Raw genomic sequence first — 27,980 nt, forward strand, 5'->3', positions numbered from 1 at the left:
ATCTGACAGCAGTTTATTATGTGAAACAGCCCTCAGCTTCACCAGACGTAGAAAAAAAAATAGGGAAAACAAAACAAAAAGACGCTTCACAGCCAGACAGTCCTAGCAAAGAGGTAATGAGACATGCTATTTTAAAGGCCTGATGAATGGTGTTATACAGAAGTCCTCTCCTTGCTTAGCCACAAAGAAGCATGCACTTAGCATGCTCCTTAGCACTCTCTTAACTAGGCACTTCACTCTTCTTGGTTTTTTTTCATGCCACCCACATGAAATGACCAGGTAATGTTGATCACAGCACAGATATCATACATCTGGAATAGAGGCAGAAAAGATAGCCCTCCTAGCTCCTTTGCCAATTCCAGGCCATAAATGATAACTAGCAAAAGCAGGGGCAGCCGTTCCACAGCTTAAGTTGAGGGCCTGTGCAGAAGCTGGCACACAGACATGGGGAGGTTCAAAAGCTCAAGGTGGATGGGCCCACAGGTGGCCAGCGCAGCCCCACGGTGGGTGACCTGGCTGGAAAAGGAGCAGAAGGAACTGAGGCAGCACATCCAGTTATCAGCCTCTGCAAGCAGGGAACTTGGAGTTCCCCAGTGGAAATTAAAGCTGCTCTCCCCAGAGGAACGCCTGCGAGAGAATGGTGGTGAGACCTGACTGCCATAATCCCATTGGGGTGAATCCCACTGACCCAGCAGAGACAGTGGGTGAAGGGAGATGCACTTTGCTGTGCCAGCAGGGGGGAGATCTGCCCTGGGAACAGATTGAATGTTGACCCCTCCCCTTTTAGGAACATGGTCTTCTCTGCACATGCTGTGAATTTGGTTTTCACAGGAGAATCGGTTTGTCACAAAATTACCCAAAAAAATCCCAACTCAGTTATTATCCATCATTTTTGGAGCCTCATTATTTAGTAAACAGTTAAATGAACCAACAGCCTGAGCAACAAACAAAAATAGCCCACGGGCAGCGTAGAAGTTTTTGATGTGTGTTCTTACATCCATCTCTCCAGTGCCTGTTTTAATGGATTATGTATTAAGTACATATTATAGACCTTAAATGCTTAAATCCTGCACAGACAACAAACGAGCAATGTGAACAATACCAATATCTCCTCACATCTTTCCCAGCGCTACCACTGCTGTTGCTCTTTGACTCTGCCCTTTTGCTTCTCAAGTGTGGGTAACTATTCATTGATTTAGAGGAGGAAAAAGATGAGGGACAGGTTGGACTCCCTGAGGAATGAGATAAAGACCTTCACTACAAAGGGGAATCTAACTGCATAAACTGCAAGTAAATTGGGGTAACAGAGACTGCTTCTGATATGGCTGTCTATACTTCTTCCTTTTGCTGTAACAAGGACATTTTAACCCATGTGAGCTTTGTAGAAGTAATAATAATTAATAGCACTTAGCAATTTCAGAACACATTTATCCAAGGATCTCAAAGCACTTTGTGAATATGAATAAACTACCACCCCCTGTAAGGTAGTTATGAGGTAAATACAAAGTGTTGTTCTCCATATGTTTATAGCTGGGGAATTGAGGCACACATAGGTTATGTGAGATGCCTAGAGTCACACAATGAGGCAGTGGCAGAAACACTGTCCTCTTGGCTCTCAGCCCTTGGCTTTCACCTTAGACTTATCTTTCATTTCTTGGGGCAACATTTAGGGCCATTGTTTTATCCTCTGTAATTTTCTTGTCTTTGTATCCTTATATTTCCTTTGCCCTTTGAGGATTTTTTCTTTTGTGATTAACACAAGGAGTCGGGAGTTCCAGTCTCAGCTCTGCCACAGAATTCCTGTATGACCTTGGCCAAATCCCTTAATCTCTTGGCACTTCTGTTCCCCATCAGTAGAACGGATGTAAATAAGGCCTATTACACCTGTCAGGGGTATAGTGAGAGTTAATTAATTATCTCTTGGAAAACATCTTGAGACCCTCCTAAAACAAGGTGTTATAGAAGAACAAATTATTATTTACACTTCCTCGCCCCACTCCACCTTATCCTCTGGAGTAAGAAGGGACCAGATTTCTCATCACAACTAGCATCCGTGAACAAATGATGTTTTGTACAGCTTCAAAAAATCCCACAGTGCACTGAGAAGTGCTGCTGAAGACACTTCACTGGGCTTCTTGTCTCAGTTGCTTCATTTCATTTCACATGCCATGGAGAATGGGAAGTGGCCAGGTTTTGTGTTACACACTTCTTCACTTCACCGGTGCTGGAACTAGCGGTGTTTGGGGTTCTGCCGCACCCCCTGGCTTGAAGTGGTTTCCTTCGTATGCAGAGTTTACGGTTTGGTTCAATGGTTCTCAGCACCCCTGCTATAAAAATTGTTCCAGCACCCCTCCTTCAATTTGATATCCACCAGTTCCCTAAGTAAATGTAAGAATTTGGGGAAAATGCTGGCCATTGCACACAGTGGCCCAAAATCAATCCTAGGGTTACTCAGTTTAACAACAGTGGAGTTTGCTGGAAGGTGCTCCACCATCTTTGGATGTAGATGCCATTTATTTACACTTTGCTATGCTTAAAGAGGCTGCAAATTTTACACAATCTGTGCTGGCATCAGCGAAAACAGGAGTTTCCAACCTAGTGGAATTCCATCCTGAATTTTCCTGAAGAACTCATGGAAAGCCATGAAAGGTGCTTATTGCTCAGACGTTTAGAAAGGTGGTGAGAAGCTCTGTATCTAATACATACCTATGAGGAGTCCTATGGGAAGTGTGCAATTCTGTCTTACAGCCACCCTTTATGTGGTGGTTTGCTCCTCTCGGAAACCGATCTCAAGTATTCCACTCCTCTTCTTTGCCTTCTGAAGGAAAATATGGGCTACATGCAAGAATATTCTGGGATGAGGAGAGTGCATCCTTGCTCCACTTTTTCAGTCCCAGATTCAGTGACACCAGGCTTTTCATCCTTAGGGGGAGGCTAACCTAGAACGCCACACACAGCTCCTCAGATACAAGGTTGCCAATGTCACGTCAGAGATGATTAGCAAGAAAGAAATAAAATCTCCTCCATTGACATTAGGGGACAGGTAGAGGAGAGTGTAGCGATACCATTAAAAAAAACCCAGAGATTCCCTCAAGGCTCGGGGTTATGATGACCAGCACAATTTTTCTAACTTCTTTGCACAGCTTCCTTCATGTGCCCTGTGTTCTTCTCCACCTCCCAGAGTTGTGTTAATTTGCAAAGGCCCTGATTTATCTCCCATTAAAGTCAATGGAAAGATTTTTGTTTTTGTCAAGGTGCTGCATTGGACCTGAATGGTCAGTCATGAACATACTTACATGGGATAGTTTAGCTGCCCACCTCTGAGAATAGAGCCGATCAGAAAATGTGGGGGCGGGGTTCTCCAGAACATTTCAACTTTTCACTGTGGTTGGCTGAAAACTTTTCAGATTTCAGGTTTTCATTGAAAAGTCTACATTTTCAATGGAAAGCAGATGTTTTCAGTGGAGAATTTCATTTATTCAGAAACCCACTTTTCCATCAAAAGACAATTTTGACCAACATTTTTTGACTAGCCTTCCTTCAGAGTTTACTATGTGCATATTTTTGGTGCTCTAGGCGCATTGCACAGACCAAAACACGTCTGTCCATCAAAAAGATTAGTGCCTTGACTGATGACCATAAAAGCCACTATTTGGGCCCACGGTGCAGTTCTCAGAGGGAGTCCATGATATAGGCTGGAATAGGGTGATGGTTATTTGCCAGGGCTTTCTTTTGTGTGACAATTGGTGAAACTTGACTTTTTATCCAGCCTCTAGGAACACATTTCTTTCACTTCTCTATTACTGTTGTGTTCTGCTCATATCTGGAGGTCAGATAACTAGCTTTGAGTTCCTTGAATGCTTTGGAAAACCAGCTCCAACCCCCCAAAAAGTTTCTATGGATGTACACGCTGCTACTGCTGCTGCCCTTCATCTGTTCCTCCAATTTATCTTCTTTCTCCTTCTCATTCTGTGTCTGCCTAGAGGGGCAGCTGTGCAGAGAGGATAATTTTAGAGAGAGATGGGATATAACTAGGACCATAATTGTAAAAAATCCGAAGGACATTACAAATTAAAGCGGTATAAGTGTCTAGTTCAGTCTAGTCTCCATTTTCTAATCATCTTAAATTATTTTAATGTACATTTTCAAACTCAAAATTAGCAGCAATCCTATGATGTAACCCTCCTAACGCCCATTGAATCCCATTATACTGATTCATTTCCATTCCCAGCTTTTGCAGTATGATCACCCACTCAGACCACATGTATCATGATTTGGGAACCTCCCACGTACGCTATTTATAGTCCTTTTAATGTATAAAGTTTGGGAAATATTCTGGGTTTCAAAAACATCTTCTTATTTGTAAAAGCCCAGAAATATAAGTTGCACAAAATAACTCACTTTTAAAAATTGTTTGTCTTTGAAATAGTTTAAATTAATAATCAAAAGCTCACCTCATGTCTAAAACAAATCAAACTTAGTCAGGAAGACAAGAAACAGAAATTATTAACTCTGTAGCAAGTCTGATGGAAGCACAGTGAGATCATTTTGTTCAAAGATTAAAGGTGATGAGCACTGAAGTAATTGAAGAGGATGACTATGAACACATCTGACTAGAGCTGTTAAATTCAGTAATGATCAAAAGTTAATTATCAAAGCAGAGAGAACTATTCAACATAAGACCGTTTGAGTCAATAGCTAAGCAACCCAGAAAAAAAAGTAATTTGGAAGAAGTATTTTCCTATAATGAAGTTGTATAAAAGATGTACATTTCAAAGAAACCTGCCTACAACAAGATAGCATTCTTCCTGATCAGAGAAAAATAATTAGCTTTAATTGACAGACCTACTGCACACAGAATATTTTCAAACAATATGTTTCTGCATCAAAGCTTAATATGTATAGTTACTCAGTGTCACTTTGATTTCTCTATTCTGTATCTTCTGCCCCTGAGCATGCTCATGATATTGCAACAAATATACTATGAAAAAGTGTGAGCAACACATACAAGAAAAATGAAAGTGCAGGGCCAGATCCTGTAGTACTTACTCAGAATTCATTGTCTAATTCTGCATGGTCCACACCCATCCTCAACTCCCATTGAGTGGTGAAGAGGTTCAGTTACTATAATAACTAAGCAGTTCCTTTATCCAAAATGCAAATTGAAACTGGATGCAGCCTAACATGGTCATTTGAAAGGTTTTTTTAATGCTCGTGAGCATGTATGCATGCGTGTGTGCGTGTGTGTGTGTGTGTACTTTCCCCCATAAAAATATTTAGCCTACCAAACGCTAAGAGTTATTAAAGTGCCTTTCCCATCAACACAATCACAAGTGATCTAGAAAATCACTAGCTAAGAAAACAATGGCGTGCTACCAATCTTCAGAGCCACACAGAATAATATGCAGTCAAATTCCCATTGTACACGTTGTCCACTCCAATGCAAACAGCTGCAATCCACATGTTCAGTTACTCAATATCGAATGCACAGCTTTTGATGCTGATCTTTAATATTCTATGATTTTGACATAACCCAATTCTCTCTCAGTTTCTGAAATATCTTTATCATCTTTATACAGTTTAGTTAACCTTATCATTCTTTGTATGTATTACATAGATATTTACTTCCTATTCAAAACACTTCCCACTAGTTCTGTTGTTCTTATCTTTTATCTGTATATTTAAAATTAAGTTTGTATGGGATAATTTTGAAGAATTTGATTAAAAAATAGCCTGTATCAGAGATTGTTTAGAGTTACCCAGTCCTAAACTCTGTAGTGTTACATCCCAGCTATTGGTTAGCTAGACTGATCATGAGAATTGTTAGATTGCAGTCAAAAAGTAGACTTTTGCAATGATAAAAGAGTATTTGTAACCTTTTTAACAATGTTAGTACCTCAGCAGGAGGGAATAGAAACTTGAAATATATTGGGGGAACCATTGTGAGGTCAGTGGTCCACTGAAAATCCATTTGATAGGTTCAATTGAAAGATTTTAAATAAATAGTTTGTACACACACACATACGCTTTTCTTTTATTAATGAAGGTTCTTTTTTAAACAGTGTTCTTTGCGCCCTGAAACTGTGTGCATCAAATAAATTGAGTGAGATTTTGGAGGGTGCTATGGAATGAGGCAGGACCCATACCATCCAACTGACCACTTCATGAAGAGGGGACGTGATTATAGAATCATAGAAATGTAGGGCTGAAAGGGACCTCAAAATCAGCATCATGTGTTTGCACAAGGGGGCAGAATCAAGGTTAACTTTAGCATTTCCTGAATTCTGAGTGCTTCACTGAGCAGCTTTACCGTTCTTTTAACCTAGTTGGTTTGTATAATATTCATTTACTTGCTTTCAGTCTTATTTGTTTGTTTATGTTGATTTCACTGTATAAATGTAAACCGAAGGCTCCACATACCCGTAATAAATAATGTAAAATGTAATCTAAGACAAAAAGAGCAACAATAAACAATCAAGTCTTTCTCTGCCCAAAAGGAGCCAGTCCATAAAACTAGTATTTCCCATCTCAAAGATCCCACAAACCTTAATTCCTTCTCTTAAGTAAAAAAATCAATGGTTTAGGATGTCAATGGATTTAAATGTGATCTTCCTTGTACGGGGGAGAGTTTTTTGCAAAATTTCTGGTCCCACTGACAACGTTTTAAGACAGCCCATTCTCACAAGATTTGTAGTCCAGTATTGCAAGTTCAAGGAATTCACTTCAGACTAGGCCAGTTTAAAGAAAAGATCTAATCCTTTGGTGTTTATCTGAACATTTTGAAGATCACCATCACTTGGAATATTTTCCAAGGAATATGTTTTACTCTGTCCCTCAATGAAGCAAAGGTTATGATGTTTCATCCAACCCCATTTAACCTTCGTGCGCCATCACCAGTTTTTCTGGCTTTATTTGTATCCTGAAATATCCTAAAATGCAAGTAAGCACTAAAGCTTTCTATAGTGTAATGGGTTTATGGATCAGTCACCTTTTAATCTGCATTTCAGTGCTACAGTACATGTAATCTGACTAACAGTTTGACTCATTTCCACATTTAAAGCTATGACAGCCTAGTTCTGCAAATACCAAAAAAAATGCTCTAAAATGATTTGACAGCACTAATTTTCTCTTAGAATAATATTTCAACCTTCTCTGTGTTACAATATTATTTATGTAGTCTATGAAATTCTGAGGGAATAAAAATTTGGTTCAGATTACATAATTATGCCAGGGAAGCATAAAAAAAATCATCACTAAAATCTCCAACTGCTTAAACAGTTTGATAGACTGTAGCCATTCTGCCATCAGTGCCCCCAGCTGTGTTGCTTAGCAACATTTTAATTCAAGAAGAATCGAAGGAGATGAAATCCCCGTGGAGAGGGAAACAGAAATAAGAGGGCCGTTGACAGATGATCTGAGTTGTTTCTTCTAATATACTGTGAAGATCACTGGCTCTTTTCATGAATGATAAATGGACTGTACACAGATCAATGGGTTCAGCAATAAACTGGAACCAGGCTCCATGTCTGAGCTGTACAGGCCGAGAGGCCCAGAGATTTACTCATTTAGATGATTTGGAGTGTGTTTTCTCAAAGGTTTCACAAGAGGAAATTGATCTGAACATTTGGTCATCCATTGCCCTTTTCTGTTGTTGGCTAATAAAAATTGTTTTGGAAATAGAATCCATATTTGCCTCTATTTTTTCCTGTTGCTGTCCATGTTCTAGATGTAGGTAGTACGGTTAAGATGAACATGACCAGATCTCAAACTGGGAAAGACAGTAATCATTCTGAATGAATAGTTCCTATATACTTACAGCCACTAAAAAACAAAGCATGCAGATATCTCAAACTGGGGAAGGAATGTTTTAAGAGCTGCAACATCGTTGTGGGGAAAGAGTTCAGCAATTGCTACCTTAACTGTTGCGGCCTGCTTTGGTTTGCTTATTCCATTTCTGAACATCATTCTGTATTTTTTTTTTATTATTTTGGTTCCAGGAAAGATTGTGCTTAATAATGTTGCTTAACTGCTTCTTTCCCTCTCTTCCCCCTTCTATTTATAGGCTGCCGAAAAGACGAAACCTAGAAACATTCCTGTAAAGTAAGTTATTTTTATATCCATTGGAAAATTCAACTTTAATGAACTTCATGCAAACAACCACAACACAAAGCCCACAATAGGGCAATAAAATAGACATTGGAACTCAAGTTAATCCATAATCAGAGACATAAAAAAATCCCGTGATCATCAAGGACAGATTTCAATTTTTCATGTGTCTCTAATAACTGCATGCTCTGAGTTGTGTCCAGTTTACATAAATTAATATGTGCCATCTATGAATAGCTGCCAAATAATATCATGATCATATTCAGTACATAGTACTCTAGCCTGGGGGGGGGGGGGGTTGCACATGCTCAAAAGTTTGTTTTTCAATTGCAGTACTTGGGAAGGTCTGACCGAGGGGGAAATAACTGGGAGTGTGCCAAATGATTTCTAGACACGTGGGAATATTTTGCACCAATATATCAGAGCTTTGCCATCCTGTTGATTAAGAGCTCCCCCACATGCACATGTATGTTTCTGGTTTTTATACTGCGGATCTATGAAGGATGAGCAAGCTTCCAGGGACCAATTTCCTGGGCACTTTATGAGAAGTTCTTAAATCTTAGAGCACTAGCCGCCACTCTTTACAGTATATCTTTGAATTGAGAAAGTTGCTATATAGATGTCCTGGTACTTTGAAGAGAGAGATTTTCAGTTAAGGATAACAGCAATCAGTGGCTACTTTTTCTACTTAAACAACATACACTCTAGTTTTAATGTTCTATTAAGTGCCAATAAAACACATCCTTCCAGCTCTGGTGGATGATCAGCCTGCAGTTTAACTAAGTCCCCAGGAACTATATCTTCCTATTGGAGCCAGTGTTTTCATTGTACTTTGCTGATCATGAGGACTTTTGGAAGTGATTTTTCTCACAGATATTTTGGCTTCCTAAAGATAAACTCTTGGGGGGCTGATGAGTGGCTGTGTTTTGGGAAGCATAACAAAAAGACTACAGGTCTCATTCTCCATTGGCTTCCACCTTGGATAGTCATTTACGCCAGGGTAAAATGAGTGTAAAACACTCATCAGTCACACAAGGTGCAAGGCGGTTGTAAATCGGACTCTTTATGTTTCATTTTATCTGATAAGAACTAGCAATGGTAACCAGGGGGTGGGGTGGAAGCTTAAGGAACTGGTAATGAGACAGGGGACCATTCATTTCTAGGTAACTAGTTCAAATCCACTCCAAGCTGAATTAAAAATCTGCCTGGCGGTTGTGTCGTGGAGGTGAATTAAAACTGTCCGGTGGTGGTTGTTTGAAGTGAATTGGCTGCCCCTGTTCAGCATCTAGGTGACAAGAGAGGGCAGTGGGGGCTCCAAAATAATATTTTTCATTCATTCATTTTTTAAAACTCTGCTGGGGTAAGCTGGGCCTGTACCAGTTTGCAGCCCACAACACAACCTTTAAGTAATTTGTTCTTTACAGCGATGTGCAGTTACACCATCTAAAATGTTCATTTCTTCAGATTAAGTTAAATCGTTGCTTTCTGTGACCCTGAAAAATGTAGTAACATTTTGGGATGGAAGAAGGCCATATGCCCAGTGTAGCTCTCTCTACCCTGTCATGTGTATTTCACCCTGTCATGTTTTCCCCAACTGCTTGTTTTAACTTGCCTTTGAATATGTTAATGGTTGCAGCTTCAGTTAGTACCCTAGGGAGGCCTTTATACATATTAATTACAGTCTGCATTAAATATCTGCCTAGTATTTTTCAATGAAATGTTCGCACTTAATGTACCTGTATGGTTTTACCCTAAAACATTGCCTCTAAGGGCAAGAGTAAAATGGTATCTTTCAGATAACCGTAATAGATATGGATTGTATTTGTGTAATCATGGAAACTACACCCAGCACCACAGCGTCTTGTCTAGTTTTTAATGCCGTCGGTGCTGTAGCTCTTTCAAATGTCAAAGAGAATTTCACTTGAATTTTAATGTTCTTCAGCTTCACAGAATAAAGTTAGTAGCTTCCATTGTCACAAGGGCTGAAAGCTGTACAGATTTCTTCTACCATATGTGACTTATCACATACATCTTTAAAAACACATTTCTGTTATTAAGACATATGTGATAGTACACTTCTGCAAATGTGAATTGCTTTTGGCTAAAAGCCATGCACTAATAAGTTGAGTTGAATCTAACTGCAGTTGACATCTGTTACAATACATACATACATACATATATATATATATATATTCTCAGTTGTCATTAGTGTAAAAATTTTCCTTGCTTTTATACTTTGCTGACATAGTTGCTGTCTCTCAAAACCAGACTCCGAATTCACTCAGTGTTAAAGATTACAGTTTAGTTCAGTGTCTGAGAACAAGACCTTGAACCCGTGATGTTTTCCATATTTGTAAAGGAGTCATGACTAAGGCTTGCATGGAAATGATCTACCTGTTTCAGTCACTTAGGGTTATTAATGTTGCAGTTTTTTACTCAGTAATATACCCACAATTTATACAATTCAACGTCCTGTTTTACATAGTGCAGATCATTGAAGATGGCTGCCTCCATTTATTCTATAAAATCCTTTTCATATCCTTGCTCTTTTTGAGGAGAGGAGCAACTGACCTACTAAAAGTTTTATAGGCATGTCAAGATGCTTGTTTGTGCTCATCTAGAGGAGTGTTTAGACAAAGTGGAGCGCATTCTTCCAGTAGCCAAGAATGTCCAGGTGGCGTTCAGATTCAGTCCTTTGAAATATGAGCTCTTTTGGCCAGCCTACAAAAGCGTTCAGTCAGCCATATTGCACGCAGTAAGGAGAGCTGTGGAAACACAGCAGATCGAGGAGAATTCATCTTTATGTATTTGTAGTATCATCCAGAACCACATTACTATAAATAAGCATACTGAAAAAATATTTAAAAAAAAAAAAAAGTCATGGTGCCTGCAAAATCGATCTTTCAATGGAAATAGTCAGCTATTATTTTAAAACCCCAAAACACGAAACATAACACATCTGTCTGGATCAGGTACCGACCTGGCTCCTTATTCCTGCAATATCCTAGCACCCACCGTATCATCTTGAATGTGTTCATCACAACACCTCTTTTGTGAAGTAGGGAAGGATGGTTGTCCCCACTGCACAGACGGGGAGCTGGGAGCATGTTACCTGCCCAAGTTTAGACAGGGCATGTGTGGCAAAGCAGGGCATTAAACTCAGATCTCCCAAGTCCCAGGTTTGTGCCCTGCCCACTGGCTCATGTTTTTAGTCTGTAGCATCTTTCCTCTATGAATCTCAAAGCACTTTACAAACACCAGTGGATTAAAGCTCATCCTATCCCTTTGAGATAGGTGAGGATTACTATCCCACTGTACAGTTGGGGAAACTCAAGCCCATGGCGTTTAAGTGGCTTGACCAAGTCATGTAGTAGATTTCCAGTTGTAAACACGCTGTTATGCAAGAAATATTTTGAAATCGGGACGTAAGCCAGTAAGCTTCTTTGCAGTGCTAGCCCGGAGAAGGACGATCTCACAGAATTAAATTGCAGGGTTTGTTCGGACACCCAGTCCTTCCTGTCCAATGACTGGGATGAGGATTCCACAGGGAACGTGTGTGGCCAGGACAATGCATAGAACTGGGAGCTTGTATTAGCCAACTCCATCTGAGGGAGAAATGTCACAGATTCTGAAGGAATCGTGTTCATTTTGCTTCAGTTCTAATTATCTGGCTTGGTACAAGGGAGATTTTATTATCCAATTGAAATGAGGGAGACTCTGCAACATCCAAACCTGTACGATCCTCAGAGGTCCATCTAAAGACAGGGCCATCTGCGTAGAGGCCTCCATCTCTTTCCTGCATAGCTTGGCTGTAATACCAGTGACTCTCCCTAATCGTATCCCAAGTATGATCTCCTCTTTGCAGAAGAGTCCGCAGGGCAGGTAATACAGACCCAGACCTAATCTCTGAGAGGATAGAAAGGCAAATATGTGCATCCCCACGCCCCATTGTGGGGCAGCCCTGTCCCCAGCTCTTCAGTCCCCATAGCTTTAGGAAGTGGGAAATGGTGCCAAGAAGACAGTTCTCTGCCCCCCCTTCCACAGGAGTGAGTTTTGCATATGGAGAATCCCTTCTGCATATGGATTGACCATGATCCGACCCCAGAATTCGGCTCTTTGTGAATGATGACTAAGAGATTTCTGGGAAAATATAGGCAGGAAAAGAGTCACCCGGCTAAGACCTACTGTTACCCGTGGCTTCAGAGTAGAGTATTGAAGAGACAAATTACATTTTTGAAACTGAAAAATATGCTCACTGTGGAGATCCATTTATTATCTTAGTCACTGGATAGTGGTGAGAACATTTGAAGGGAATATTTGCCCCGGGTACCTTGCATTTGGCTTTGATTTCCTTCTGTATCCTTTCTCCACAAATCTTTTATGGCCCTTTTAAAGATCTTTAATGGAAAGATAGCAGTAAAACGTTTCTCTAAACACCCGCATAGGTTAATACAGCATGGAAGGTCTGACGTCTTAGTGAGTCAAACAGAGCTAGTGGGTTTTCCTGTTGACTCACCAAGCTGGGTGGCAAGAAGATGAGGCTCACCGGTTCAGTTGATGTACACTGTAATTAGATTTTCTTGGTAACCATAAGCAGCCCTCTGTGCCCCAGGAGGCACCAATGCAAGTTTATGGGCTGCGATTTTTTTTTATCCTGTCAAGTCAGAGGCATGGTAGCCAATAGCAGTACAGAAGTAGCAGTGTCCCCGTTTATACATTGCTGGGCTATTGCACAAAATTCTTGTTCTTTATTTAAAAAAAAAAAAAAAAAAAGACAGTGTTCAGAATCAAATGGAGTCTCCTATTTATTGGCAACAGATTGGGACATTGACCCTGTTCTATTGTTATGCAGTATCTAATGGAAACATGTCCCTTAAAAACATCACTATGAATGTTGCAGTCAGTCCATTTTAAAAAACAACAACATAGCTCTCCCGTGCAATAAAAGTGCTGAGCAATTTACACAGCCCAGCCTATTTAATCTCTTTATTTCCTAAAGCTCCCCTCCTGTTACTCTTTAGACTCTACTCCCGGCTAACTACAAAATGAGTTAGCACCAATTAAATCGGTTCTAGAAATCCATCCATAATGCCACATTCCCTGAAGTGTCTGTCCACATTCATTGCTCAAAGAAACCCATTCATATTTATGTTTTAATACCTTAAGTCTAGCATGCAAAAGTGCTCAAATCCCCAGTAAAAATCCAGACAAAACCCGCTTACTAGCAATTAAAGGAAGAGATCCTTAGGCCCTGACTCTGCAATTCAGTCTGCTTAGACACCTGCACCCGTGAAGAGTCCTGTCAATGGGACCAACTTGCAGGATCAGGGCCTAAGTCTTATATATTCCAGGATACATCAACATGTTAATCAGTTGATTAAACTGTAGTGTAATATGAAAGAAAATAAAAAGCACCAGACATAAGTAAGCCAGGCGCTAACCCTGCGAAGTTCTGTAAGCTCTTTGGGGCAGGGAATGCTCTTTGTTCTGTGTTTGCACAGTGCCTCACTCAGCGGGGGTCCTGATCTATGATGATGATTCGTAGGCACTACTGTAATACAAATCAATAATAATACATGGGTGAATCCCGGTGTGGTGCCAACCTAAAGTTCATTGCAGGATTGGGGCCTAAATCATTACTTCATGACAGCCAATACACACGTTCTACTGTTGGTTTCCAGTGGCTTGTGTTAAGGAGTGGCAATGGTTTTCATCAGCGGAGTGTGAACTCCAAAAATATTGCAGAAAGGATTATTTTACTCTTACAAGTTAAAGGTTACTGTTGGGAATGGATTAGAAAACATCACTTTTAAACGGTTTGCAAAGAAACGCGCATATTAAATCCTTTTTGATTATATCGCGCTAAACCCTACGTACCAATTTTTATGTAAATTTCAACTCTTGCAAAGCTCCTCCAAGTGAGCTATCCCCATGGGGTTTTAGTTGAGCTTGATGCTTTCCTTAGATCCTTTTTCCTTCTTGCAATACCTTTTTGCTTTAGTCCAAAGTCGGCACAGCTGCTGAAAGATGTAGTACTTTAGACATAAAATAATAACTCTATTTAATCTTTTACCTTTATTTTCTGAATTTGTTCCTCTGACACCTCTTGTTAGATATATTTTTATCATTCCAGAAGATAACCACAGTAAGGCTATTTTTATTTCTAGGGAAATGATGCATGATAACTGCCAGCAGGGCCCAAAACAGTAAATCGTCCAGTTCCAACCACAGAATGTATTAAAAGTCTGTAGTCTGTGATAATAAGTTATAATTTAGTTGACTACCAGTTTGCTTGGACTTAAAACTGTACAAATGAGTCTTATTGGCTAGGACCCAAAATATAAAATAGTTTGTGCTTTATCAAGGTTTTCAACTACCCTACAGGTACCTAGAGAAGAATGCACTCTTTTCAGATGATTGCAACGCATTTTTATAGTGAAATGGTCCCAACTTGATGGTACATTTTATAGGGTCTGGTTAAAGTGCTGCCCGTCCTGAGTAGAGCACAGTATTTGCTTACAAGACAATGAGCTGAACAGACACTGAGAGCTCATTCATCTCACCTCATCCCACAAATACTGAGATCTGTTGGCCCCTGTGAGCTGCAAAGATCCCTGCTGCTGCCAGGCAGGGGAAGTTCACTGGCCTAATTCAGCAGGCCAGATTCTGCTCTCCTGATTCCCACAGATCGTCTCATTGATCACATTGCGCCTACTTTACGGAATCAGACAAGCAGGGTTTGGTCTAGTAACTTGGTAACAAATTAGGAATCAGTCCCACCGGGTGCGGAGCATCCACAATTCCCAATCCCAGGTGCGGAGCATCTGCAATTCCCAATTCAGGGCCCAATCCTTAAAATGATCCCTAAGTGTTGTGCTCCCTCAGGTAGTGTTGACTTCAGTGGCACAGCTCAGGGTAACAAGAAGGAGCTAAGGAACCTGTCCTGCAAGGACATCAGTAAGGGGTGTTCCTGTGTGTAAACTTTCCAGGGAGAGAAGGGGGATAAGTGAATGGATAGATAGATCCTCAGCTGATGTAAATTCTGAGGATTTGGATCTCTGGTCAATATTATTTTTAAATAGCTTTACATTTAGTTAAACACCCTTAGAAATCCATTTTTGGGTATTGCAGTAAATAACAGATGCTTTCTGACTACCTGTGAATTTTTTTTTAAACTAATGCTTAAAAAAACCTTTGTTTTGGTGTACAATTAAGATACTAAAACAAAACAACAAATACCAAACTATTTGCAGAGAGGCCAGATTCTCAGCTCATGTAAATTGGTGTAGCTCCAATGGCTTCAGTTGAGCGATGCTGGTTAACACTTGCTGAGGATCTGGCCCGTATAGCTTTCACTCGTTCCTTATGTTCTCTGTTGTGCAGTTTTTTCCCCCATTCAAAACATTGCAAGTTAAGGAATTAAGGCTAAATCTTTCTGCTTATTGCTCACAGAAATAGTACTGTTGTACTCACATGAACATGTGCAGCTATAATTATTATGATTAGACTCTTTTTAAACGAAAGCCCCAACACTGGAATTTGTGATCTGAATAGAGAAGGGATACAAGGTACTGGAGCTTGACCCGGGGTGTTAACCTGAACTTTGAAACCCACAAGCCCTCTTGCTTTCACAATGTAATTCCATGGATTTCAGCGGAGTTACTCCTGATTTACACCAGAGTTAGAGAGTGGAGAATTGACACACATGACTTTTGCTGGGTTGTGACACAATGTTAATATTTTTTTTTCTTTTGAGTGCACTGAAGTGGTTCAGAATGAAAATGACCTTTGCTGTTATAGTGTTGTATATGTTTAGGGTAGTCAGGTAGCAAGTGTGAAAAATCGGGGCAGAGGATGGGGTGGTAATAGGCACTTATATAAGACAAAGTCCTGACTATCAGGACTGTCCCTATAAAATTGGGACAGCTGGTCATCCTATTAATATGTTCAAGAGCCAGGTGATGTCATACGGTAAACAAAGCCTGTTACATTGGCAGTCATTTAAATAAATTAAAAGGAAAACAGGTCTATTTCATGCACCTATTTCTGAATACAAATAAAAAGAATCTTTTAATTCTAAGTGAGAGGAGGGGAAAAAATTCCCAGTCATTTAGGATCGATGAATACAAAAGAAAGGCAAAATCTAGATAATGGTTCAGGAAATAACACTGTTACAAGGTTACTTTTGCCTAGTACAACATTTCCTAGTATTGAATTGCCTCATATACTCCCTCAGGGATTGCTCCTGCGCTTGCAATAATCGAGGCTGATTTTATTGGAAAATCACCTCTGGATGAGAGACATACTCTAGAGGAAACTTAGTATGGGTACAAATAGGTTTTTGGTGCCAGGGCCATGTTGCCCGCGCCAGCACCGTTATAGTTCCCAATCTGTCTGTGCATTCAAGCAGCAAATTCATTAGCAACCCTTCTGGCAAGATAGAAAAATAGACTTATTAGAGAAATTTACTTTGAATTGTTTTCGGGACTTGTTGGATAACAGTTCAGTAATCGAATTGTGCCTTCTTACAAGAGCATTACATATTTTTATTACTAGTGGCAGGGAGGCTGTAAATATTACTTTAAGGATGGTTTGTGTAAAACACTTTTACATAATATTATATGGCTAGCAAAAATCATGGATGAAAGATGGGATTAACATATTGGGAGTAGGGTGCTTGTGATGTCTGGGTTGATTTTTATTTTCTGTTGTATGTCAACGTCTTATTGAGTCACGTAACTCTCACATTTCAGATGTAATGTTTATTCAAGTATTGGCTCATCCTTCAGACCCTGCCAGCTTGCTGGCTTTTTAATTATTGAAGTGGGCTATGTCTTGACAGCATTGTGTACTAACTAAGGGACCTAAATTCAGATATATACACTGGCTTCCAGGCCCTGTCAGATGGAAACTGAGCATGTTGTAAACAGAGCACATTTAGCCTCCGGCTGGGAGGAGGGACACATAGAAAACCCATGTACTCGGGCCCTCTGCTGACCTTGGAATGACTTTGACAGTGTAGGGGCTGAAGGAAAGTTATAAAAAGGCTGATTCATACAGACAGGTGAGCGGTGAAGAAAATCAAGGGGATTGTCTAGGCAAAAGGTGGGGGGAAAACTTCATAAAGAGATCAGTGAAAATTCTTACACTCTCAAGGCCAACACCAAGTCCTCATAATCAAGCTCCTATGGCAACACACTGGCAGAAGCATGAGAAGGAACATTCTATTGTAGCTTTCATGTGAAATCTCTGCATATACCTCATATAAAAAAAAATAAAATAAAATAAAGACCTCTAAAGCATGATGGGAATTTTCCCAGAAAAAATAATTTAAACTCTAGGCACCAAGAGGGATAAAGTTTAGGACTGCAACGGATAATGAATACACTCTGTTTGCTAATTCCTGTTGACGTGATGGCGTTGTTTCACTGTGAGAAGTGGAACCACCCCCAGTATCAATCATAGTAAGCTATTTAGACACAGAAATAAGTGGCATATGGCTTAGCACTTTCAGGTCTAGCAATCAAGTAGCAACCTTCTGCAGTGTAACTGTAGTTCAGTTCCCAATGGGCATCACTTTGATGACTAGATATATTGAGTTCCTTGTGTCATTCCAAGACAGCAGAATCTCATACAACTTGGTTTTAGCTTCCTCTCACTTCATTTCAATTTTCTATAACCAGTGTCATCACATGTAACAGTTTCTTCATAATGGAACTTCATGTCGAATCAGATTTGTCTTTCATGTGAAAAAGCGTTGTGAAAAGTCCTCTGCAATACTGCTCCCTGGAAAAAATCCTTACCATAGTAAAAATGGGGAGAATTTTTATTTTAAGGACACGTAAGTCCCAAAGCAAAATCATGGCTGATGACTCAGAGAAAGATTTAGTGTTGCATTCAGAGTGGCTGATATTAGCATTCTTTAAAGGACTTACACTGGTGCTTGCTGAAGTCATTGCAGTGTTAAGTAATAAATATAAAATGTTTGTGCATTCACAGTTGAAACTGAAACCCCCGCTGAAATTTAGATCCAAATTCTTTGTTAGTCGAGTGACATCACTGGAGAATTTGACCCTTGGTTTTCAATTTACCCCTTGTGTCTCAGTATCACAACATGTTAAATATTACTGTGCTTCAGTAGCCAAGAACAAATGCAGTGAGATGAGAAAAAAAAAAGCCTGGAGGCTTTCTTCATCACTCCCTTACTCCCATTTTACACCATAGAATGTAACTGATCCCATGTCTCAGCTGCTTTGTCTTACCCTTCTGTCCCGACTCCCAGCCCCCCAGGGCTGTTTGTGCCCCTTCTCTCCCCACCACACCACTGCTTTCCCCTGTTCTACCTCTCATTCCTGTCTCATGCAGGCTCCTTGTACATTCCCTACTGGCTGCCTCTCTCTCTCAGCAGCAGACAGCTCCAGCTCAACCCTTGGTGCTCAGAGAGAACTCCAGAGGGAAGGGCTGGGACCCACTTTTAAGAAAGAAGCACTAGCCAGAGTGTATGGGAAGATTTGGCAGCGATTCAAATGCTGGGAGGGGAGCAGCTCAGTATAGAAAAGCTGCTTCCTAGGATGTTGTTTGGCAGGCCAGTTCCTAGGGCAGGTTTTGAAAACATGACTGGCCCAGCTACACCAGCAGGTTTGTGTCCATGTGTGTGTGGGGGGTGGGGTGCTCAAGTCCTCTTACTGTAAGCTGACAGAGAAAACGGAAGGGGAAGAAGCTGCAGAATGAGTAGCAGAGATTGTGCCTGGATTTACTGAGGAAATGAGGAAAGCCACAGAAGGGGCAAGCAAGAAGAGTTCCACTTCCCATGGAAATCACAGAGAGAGCAGGAAGATGGCCAGGAGCCGTCAGGGAAGAGACTGCAGAGGCAGCCGCAGGAAAGGGAAAGATCTGATGGGAGGGCACTGGGACTGGAAGAGGAGCCATAGTGAGAGTGGAGATAAGCCATCAAGCCAGGAAACAGAACCCAGCCTTGTCAATGTCCACACCACTCAAATGCCTGTTTGACCTAATGGACAACGTGGGCTTAGTGTTCTCCAGGTTGTCTTATTACCTGAACAAGCTACATGCCCCTGTGGGACTCTACTTAGAAACAGATGTTAGGTAGCTTTTGGTTTGCTTTTTTTAAAATTTCTTGAAACCCTCCCTTTTCCATTGATATTATCAGTGCAGTCTATCTGTAGTTTGAGGCTCCATCTGAAACATTCCCACAGGAGAGCCCTTCTGCACACCTCGGCCCTGAAATTTCCAAGGTAAGGGAGCCCTGCTAAAATACACCCTTTCTGGTGAAGCACGTGCATTTACGTTCATACAAGCACACCATGTACAGTAGAATCTCAGAGTTACGAACACCAGCGTTACGAACTGACCAGTCAACCACACACCTCCTTTGGAGCCAGAAGTACACAATCAGGCAGCCACAGAGAGAAAAGGAAAAAAAGCAAATACAGCACAGTGCTGTGTTAAACTACTAAAAAAATAAAGGAAAAGCAGCATTTTTCTTCTGCTTAGTTGTGTTTCGAAGTGTATTAAGCTAATGTTCAGCTGTAAACTTTTGAAAGAACAAGCATAATGTTTTGTGCAGAGTTGTGAATGTTTCAGAATTACGAATAGCCTCCATTCCCGAAGTGATCGTACCTCTGAGGTTAAACTGTATAAGCGAATACTTCTCCATATGTGTGCATGGACAAACGTAATTTGTAGCAGATCAAATTGTATTGCAAATATTGCTTTCAAAATAACATCTTAAGTTGCAGCCCTCATGACTAAGTATTATGTGTAATTCTGCAATTAGCCTGAACACACTGGAAGAAGAGCGATTGCACACAAATGTATCACAGATTTATAAGCATCACACTTAACTAAACAAGGAAGGGCAGTACAGCTTTCTGGGTCAGATATCCAAGGCTGCCCAGCCCATGGTTTTATTTCTTGGCAGTTTCCTACAATTTTGTGTAATATTTTTTAATGTGACAAAGTCACTTCAATTACACAGTCATTATAAGTTTTGTCAAGGTTGACTATGGATCGTTTTGTGTTCGTTAGAGCACAAAATTAGAATTTTCATTGCAGCAACTATAAACAGGGTTGGCTCAAAGGAGTCAAGTTTTTTTCCTCATAAAATTTTGGATGAGCTGTAGTTGGGGACTTCCACACAGGTTATTTTTTACGTATTTTAATTTTTTTTAACCGGCTTCTGTGTGGAGTTTGGTTTGTGTTTTGTTTTGTTTTCCCATATCCCTTGATATATTTCTTTTGCCCTGGAGGTTGAATAAGTGATTCTCTTCAAACTGATGACATTGCTGCTCTTTGCATGAATAAGCAGGTGCAGTCAACATCTTTCTGAGGCTGAATATATTATTTCCTCAAAGTCTTCAGCTTTACATGGTTCAATGCCAGGCAGTTTAGACCCAGTCAAGTTTGGAAAAGCCATAAACTTTGTTTGGGCAGGTATCTTTACTCAGGAAGGGTACTTTTGAGCATGTGCTTAAGTCCCGTTAACTTCAAAGGTAAGTGATTTGCAGAATCACAAGCATAGGTTGGGCCTGATTCTGCTTCTCATGCGAGGGTGTCTAAAGAAGAACTGCATTAATAGCAATGGAATTATACTGGCACAGAAATGGAGCAAGAAGGTAGTTGTGTCCCCTGTGTTTCAAGCAATGGATTTAAAAAAACCAAGGCTGGGCTTTCAAAGGAGGTTCAGGGAGTTCAGTGCCCATAGAAGTTTGGGCACCTGACTCTCCCAGGCTCCTTTCAAAATCCCAGCCCAAACTTTCAAAGGTGACCTGCACAGGTAGAGGATTGGGCTGTGCCCTTCTTTCTTTCTGTAGACATATCAATAAGATCTAAAAGGCTTTTGTGGAGGGGAGCGGTTCAAAAATTTCCGGTTTGATTTTTACACTAATTTTTGTATCAAGTGAACCCTTGAGTTACAGGATTAATTCACTGCACAAACCACGTCGCTAAGAATCAGTGGGACACTTACTTGAAAATTTAAAGCAAAATGCTCCGGTGAGCACTCACTGCCCTGCCTTTTTCCTCCTTTCTAGCCCTGAATTCCATCATGGGCAGCAAGACGAGTAAATTCCAGCTCAGGCAGATGTACACGTTTGTTAGACCCTCGGTACGCGTGCGGGTGGCTACCCCATGCTGCTGCCGTTGCCGCTGCGGCTACACTACTTTTAGTGTGCTAGTGTGATCCGTCTACCCAACCTGGAAATCACACTTCCAGCTGCAACGTAGATGTGCCCTTAGGGTAGGAAATGATTGGCTGCATCTCTCCTAGCAACCCAACGGGTGCACTCTTCTTGGCATCTGGCGTACTCGCGTTTTGTCGCTGGAGGACCGAGGTGTAGGTTTTTTAGCTTTTTTAAAAGATGTGATAGGCCAGGATAATGGCATCCAGAATAAGATACGTCCATGAGTACACCAATGGGCTTTCTCAGCTTATACCTCTCAACCAAACCTGGAGCAACACTGGGGATGGACAGCAAACATATAGCAAAATGCATTTCTCCTCTTTTTAAAAAAATCTCTTGAACGTTGTTATTTACTGTTTGCAATTAACCTACAATGAACGTAAACAATAGAAACATCAAAGTTTGTGCATCACCGAGGGTGCTTTAATTATATAATTGAACATGTATATTTTCTTATAATTATGTAGTAGTGCATGTACTAAAGTATATTTTGTATAATCTCAATAACATGGGGCCTCATTAGATCATGGTTTTATTATTAAACCTTTGACATGCGCATATATGCACACGTGTGCAAATTATAACATCTACAGATTAGCACATTGTGGATTGGTGGAGTTACACTGTATGTAGTAGGGAATTTTGCTTCATGCTGCATATAAAAGTTTGATTTGGAAACTCTACCAAGCCCTGTAATTTTATACTGGCTGGTATATATTAGCAAGCTAAAAATCTAAATATATGTATATAACATGCCTCTCAAAGGAAATAACAAGACAAACAGACAAAGTGAAATATAATAGACCCACAGAGTTATGAACTCCTTGGGAATGGAGGTTGTTCGTAACTCTGAAATGTTTGTAACTTTGAACAAAACATCATGGTGGTTATTTCAAAAGTTGACAACTGAACATTGACTTAATACAGCTTTAAAACTACTATGCAGAAGAAAAATGTTGCTTTTCCTTTACTTTTTTAGTAGTTTACATTGAACATAGTACTTACTGCATTTGCTTTCTTCTTTTTGGCTGTCTGATTGCATACTTTCGGTTCCAAACGAGATGTGTGGTTGACCGGTCCATTTGTAGCTGTAGTATTCGTAACTCTGAGGTCCTACTGTATGGGCAGTGTGTGCAAAATATCTATATGCATTTCTGCAGGCAAGGTAAACATAAGTCAGAGAAGGTGAAGAAAAGCCCTTCAGCTTTTAAAATGTATCTGTTGCTTTCACTCTAGAATATTTTTTTTAAACTTAAAGGGATTTTAGTCTGTAAAGAAATTGATAAAGTCAAGCATTCCTCCCTCACTGACTGTAATCATTGCTGAACTCAGACAGCAGCTTGCTTGCATTAATGTGCTCAGTGGCCTGGTGGAAATCAGGAAAATGACGGGGAGGGGGGTAGGGAAGGCAGTCTTCCACATTTATTTATTCTGGAGAAATGGTGCCCATTAATCTATCATGAAAATGTAGACTGAGAAGGGAAGGAACCACAGTTGAGAAATTGGCAGTCGCTTGCAAACACAGAGTAGTGTTTTAAGATTTTCCAGGCTTTTGATGTTGATACCAACGTTAAAAATAGTCCTAGTATTCCTAGTGTTTATCTGGAGTATCCATAGAAAAATAATCTTATATGTTTTGGATTGTTCAATATCCTCTCAGTATATTTGCATAACGTTTTTAACCTTAAATGCAAACTTTGACGCCTCTACCCTTGCTTTATCCAAGTAGCATAATGAAAGTGTGACTTGCTACAGTATAAAAGGCAGGACTGAAACCACATAGCCAGACAAAGAGGAAAAGAAGAAAAGCCCTCCTACAGAGTTAATCATTTGGATTGTTGAACAATGACTGTAAATTTTTAATCCATTTGAAGCTCCTATCTTTAGAGATTATAATCTGTGTGGTTTATGGCCCTTTCTCCCAACACACAGTCCTCAGGATTTAGGTGAGGATTACCCCTTTGATAGGCTGTGGGACACGTCTCTGTTCATGTATGTAACTTTCTAGTTGAAAAATGTCAGGCCAGATCCACAGCTGGTGTAAGTCACCAGAGCTCAATTGAAGCTGAAAATCCATCACTCTTAGGAACAGGGGAAGGAGCTAAAATGGGGGGTGTCGTCTTGTGCTACCTACGTGTGTACAGAGAACATTTTGCTGTGGCTCATAAGACTGAATCAAAACAGTCTGTGTAGGAAATCGCTGCATCATTTTTGAGACCTTGACTCAGAATTTCTCCTGCAACCACGGAGAGAGTTTAGTGGTCGTTTGTCTCTTAATGGAAATATTCTAAAACTTTTCCAGGGAAGTATTGTAACACTGTACAATCCATTTACAGGAGAAGGACATCTTGTGCAAGCATCTCATGTGCCTTATATTAAAAATCAGTAAAATCAATAGAAAGAACAACAAAACTTGACTCAGTTGCCTGACAAATTAAAATGAAAACTTTTAATCTTGTTCCCATATAAAGAAATCTCAGAGAGAGTGCATCACTGAAAACCCTAAGTACAAGGGGAATCTTGTGAAGGGATCCATGTGAACAGACCCTGGAATGCACATGAAGTATGAAGGAAAGCCAGCGGACTTGTAGAGTGTAAATGTACACCCACATGGGTCATTTTGGAGAATCAGGGCCTAAAAGCTCTGATCTGCCAACATTTACCTGTACAGTGCAACTTTTCCTAAGGAAGCAGTCAACAGACCTTAAAACACTAGCTGCTTAATGGAGGTATTTTCTAACAAAGATGAAGAATTAGTTGCAAAGTATTTCTGGATACTTTGGAGCTCTCTCTTAAGGCAAGATGTTGCTTTTAATGGTGGCCACTGTAGATCCTGCACTTAGCTGATTTTTCATATCATTCCTATGAGAAAAAGGTTGGGCTTGTGGTTAAGGTGTTGAACTTGGACAGCTGATATAGAGGTTTAATTCCTGGTTCTGCCGCAGACTTCCTGGGTACTTGGGCAAGTCACTGAATCTCTCTGAGCCTCAGGTTCCTATCTGGAAAATATGGATAACAATGCTTCCTTTGCCTGTCTTGTTTATTGAGATCACAAGCAGGGCAGGGACCATCTCTTCCTATGTGCAAGTTCTGCACCTGGCATAATGAGGCTCTGTTCTGGATTGCTGCCCTTGCTGGTGCTATAATAAAAATGAGAAATAATAATTATCATGATTTCAGCAAATTACATGATCTGCAGTGAATTTTATACAAAAAATGGCATCACCTGTTAAAATGTCTCTCAGAGCTTAGCCAGTGGAGTGTAAAGGTACTTGGGGAATGAGAACTTTCCAGTAATTTTGTGCCAATGTGACATTTTCAGTAGCAAACCACAAAAATCTGCAAAAATCAGTATAGCACATTTCAGAGTCCCACTGCAGCTCTGATTGCCTATTTTCTAACCTACTGCACATGAATTTCATGAAATATTGCCTGTTGTAAATGTTCTTGCAGCACTCACAATTCTTTTGTTTTAGATATTTCCATTTTGCCATGAAAACTGTGCAGAGTAAAATAAAAAATTTTCTCCCAACTCTACCTGACATTTACATGAGTGGTGCAGATCCTAGAAAACTGGTAGGGATCATGCAAAAAAGGATGGAAGTGGCCAAAACCAAACAAGACAGACATTCTCTGCTAGACCAAAGAACGGACATACAACAACAGTTTTGTTGTGTAAGTTAAAACGGACGCTGGTCAGCTCTAACTTGCATGATCCTCACTTATACCAGATATTGCTAGAGGAATTTCTTCATTTGTTTAATATCAACAAGCAATTCGTCTAGACTTCACTCAACAGTCATATGCGATTATATCATCATTCATGCATATTTTCCAAAACCTATCCACACACTTAAAAAATAAAGCGATGTATACGGTAACATATACAGATAAAATATAGTGGTTCTTGTCATACAGTGCCTTTATTTATATTCCTTTCGTGGTAGAAGTCTTTCTTTCTTTCTTTCTTTTACATTTAATCATTTTAAATTCTCGTGACCTTTTAGTAGCCTGATGTAATCGTGCATTCCACTGTGTGGATGTACACTACTGCTCACATTTTCAATATTTCCTTTCTTCACCCTCCCTCCATTACAAAACAAACTGCCCCCCGAGATGATCTCTCAGGATCTTTCAGGGAGACAATCTGCAGAATGATTTTTTTTTAAACCCTCATCTTTTTTTACTTATTTTTTCTCCTCTTTTGCTCAGTCATCTATTTCCATTAATTAGCTTCAGTGAAAATTTACCAGAGGAAGGATAGCCCAAGCTAAGTGAGGACCTCATGATTTGGCCTATTAATATTACTATAGCAAAACTAATAGCATAATCTTCAGCACACTTTTTTACCACTTAGGAAGATTTATGGTGAATTTGACAGTATATCTGGATGGAAAATAAACACAATATGGCTTCAGATTATAAACCTTGTATGATGATCAGAGCCTTCTAGGGACAAATTCAAGTCTCTAGCATCAAGCCCAAATGTCTTGTCTGGGCTCTGGGCACTATATTCTTCTTCCCCCACCGGGCAGGCCAGAGAGGGGAAGCCAATTGTTCATACATGTTTACATGAGTGCAGGATTACTGTCACTGTGCATACAAATGGGTATTTCAGTATCTATAAACGCATTGCATTCACAGTGGTAAATTGCGCATTCACATGCAGGGACTCAAAACAGGCAAGGATTTTTGTGCACCAGCCTTGGTCCTCTTCCTTTGAAAATTTGGTCCTAAAGGGTCTGTGTTTCTAGCCTGGACAGCTACTTAGATCCTCATACCATCATCCAGCTCTCTACCACAGGGGTTTGAACATGCATGGGTGATTGTGGAGCCCAGATAGGGGGTGCCTCATTAGCTTTGGCACTCCAGTATCTACATATACTTCATCTGAGTTTGTGTTGGGGGAGGAATAACTGAGTGGCCTAAGTGCAGCACTGTCACTTCTTTTGTCACCATAACTTAGTTTAATGTAAACATTTGAGGGCAATTAGAAATGCAGCGCATATAGCATTCTGTACATTAACCCACTTCAGAGAGAAGTGAACGTCATCAAGAAGATGGGCTTATTGAAAGTATTGGATCTGTTCTTCGTAAGCTTTGCACTTTGTTCATATATACTAGGCTGTATCTTAGATATAAGCCTATCATCAGGTTTAGCAAATCAATACCATAAGAGTGTGAAATGGTCCCCAGAAATCTCCAGAATGCTATTTCACAGTAAAAGCAATTGAAAAAGAAGCTGCAGTGGAATATCTTATGAGATAGCCATTTAGATCACAGAAGGATCATAAAAGTCAGAAGCATTTTGTTTGAAGCAAGGTTCATAATATAACCATACAGAGCTTGCTGGGAAGAAAGAGGAAAATTGCAAACCAATTTGTGGTTATGGTTTTTTCTGTCAATTCTACTGGGATTTAAAACTTGTAAAAGGTAGAAACTACTGCCATCTTACATTGCTCAACTAGAAAGTGATAACTATAATCATAGCAGCTAAACAAACACCAATTATTGGAAGCCAATAAAGTCTTTATTAACTTCAAAGCAATTAGTGCTTCATGCATTCATTTACTACTGAACAAGGAGGTGACATACAATAGCATTCATCAGTGACAATCTACGATTCATTCAAGGATTGTTTAGCTATATTTCTCAAAATATTTTTGTGAATGAAAATGTAATACTTTCCAGTTGTGCCTGATGAAAGAAATAGCAAAAGAATTAGTCAGGGCTTCTCTGTATATTTAGCATGCCATCATATTTCAAACCCTCTATAATCCTCAGCCACCCATTTTTAAAGATCACTCTTTTTCAATACACAGAGCTCTAGATAGTAGGAGCAGAAAATTCCTACTGAACCAGTATTTCACAAAATGAAAAATGTCATAGATAACCCCATTCATTTAGTCATACATGATATTCAGCCAAAGGAATTTCTCTTATACACTCTGAAAATTAATATGTTATCTTTATATTTCAGTGGAAGCTGACAGATTTCCTGGCCAGTTACAATGTCTTGGGCCAAATTTAAATGAATCTCCAACCATTGGAAACCTAATTAGATTCCATTTGCAAGTCCTTTAAAAAGAATCTCTGTGATTCATGGTTGATTACAAGCTAATATGGCTTTTTTTTTTTTCTTTTTCCTTTTCTTTTTTTAAATCTAGGCAATAAAAATAGTTTCTGGTTTCTCTTCTGCAAAGATTTCTCTTTAAAAAGCAGCACTGCTTTAATAAAGATATAGGAAATGAAATTCTAGCCATGTTACACTCAATCAGATTACTTCGGACAAATGAAAAGTCATACTGCCTCCTTTAATACCATTAGAAGAATTGATATTGCACAATTCCTTTTAGGTCACAATGTAGTGACAGTTCGAGTCCTGGTGTCATTTACCCTTTTGTGACACTGATGTGCTTCTGCCACTGCGGAAACATTGCCACAGCCTATTACTCATACAGGAGGTGGAGGGCTAATCTTTTGTGATCCACTGGGAAGCATTGTTGGAGGAGGTAATTTTTTGTTCTCTGATGGTACCATAAAACAGAAGATGATAGATCCAGATTACAATTGTGTGTTGCACCTCCGTGAAGGGGCAGCACAGAATGTACAGGCTAGGGGCAGGGTTGATTATTTTATGCCATCTTTATGCTTCCCAGATTTTAGGTCTGC

The 27,980-nt window shown here is 39.9% G+C and overlaps 1 protein-coding gene across 4 annotated transcripts in view; it reads left to right on the top strand.

Annotated features, from left to right (window-relative positions):
* AFF2 (ALF transcription elongation factor 2) overlaps positions 1-27,980 on the top strand; it is a 477,143-nt gene that overhangs the window by 385,726 nt on the left and 63,437 nt on the right. For all 4 annotated transcript variants that reach the window (XM_067548102.1, XM_067548101.1, XM_067548099.1 and 1 more), the window contains one exon: positions 8,063-8,100. In XM_067548102.1, coding sequence (XP_067404203.1) covers positions 8,063-8,100 — 38 coding nt within the window. The remainder of the gene's footprint in view (positions 1-8,062; positions 8,101-27,980) is intronic.

This window comes from Emydura macquarii, unplaced genomic scaffold, assembly GCF_026122565.2.
Source record: "Emydura macquarii macquarii isolate MOO-44397 ecotype Brisbane River unplaced genomic scaffold, CSIRO-AGI_Emac_v2 contig_1253, whole genome shotgun sequence".
Taxonomy (NCBI): Eukaryota; Metazoa; Chordata; order Testudines; family Chelidae; genus Emydura; species Emydura macquarii.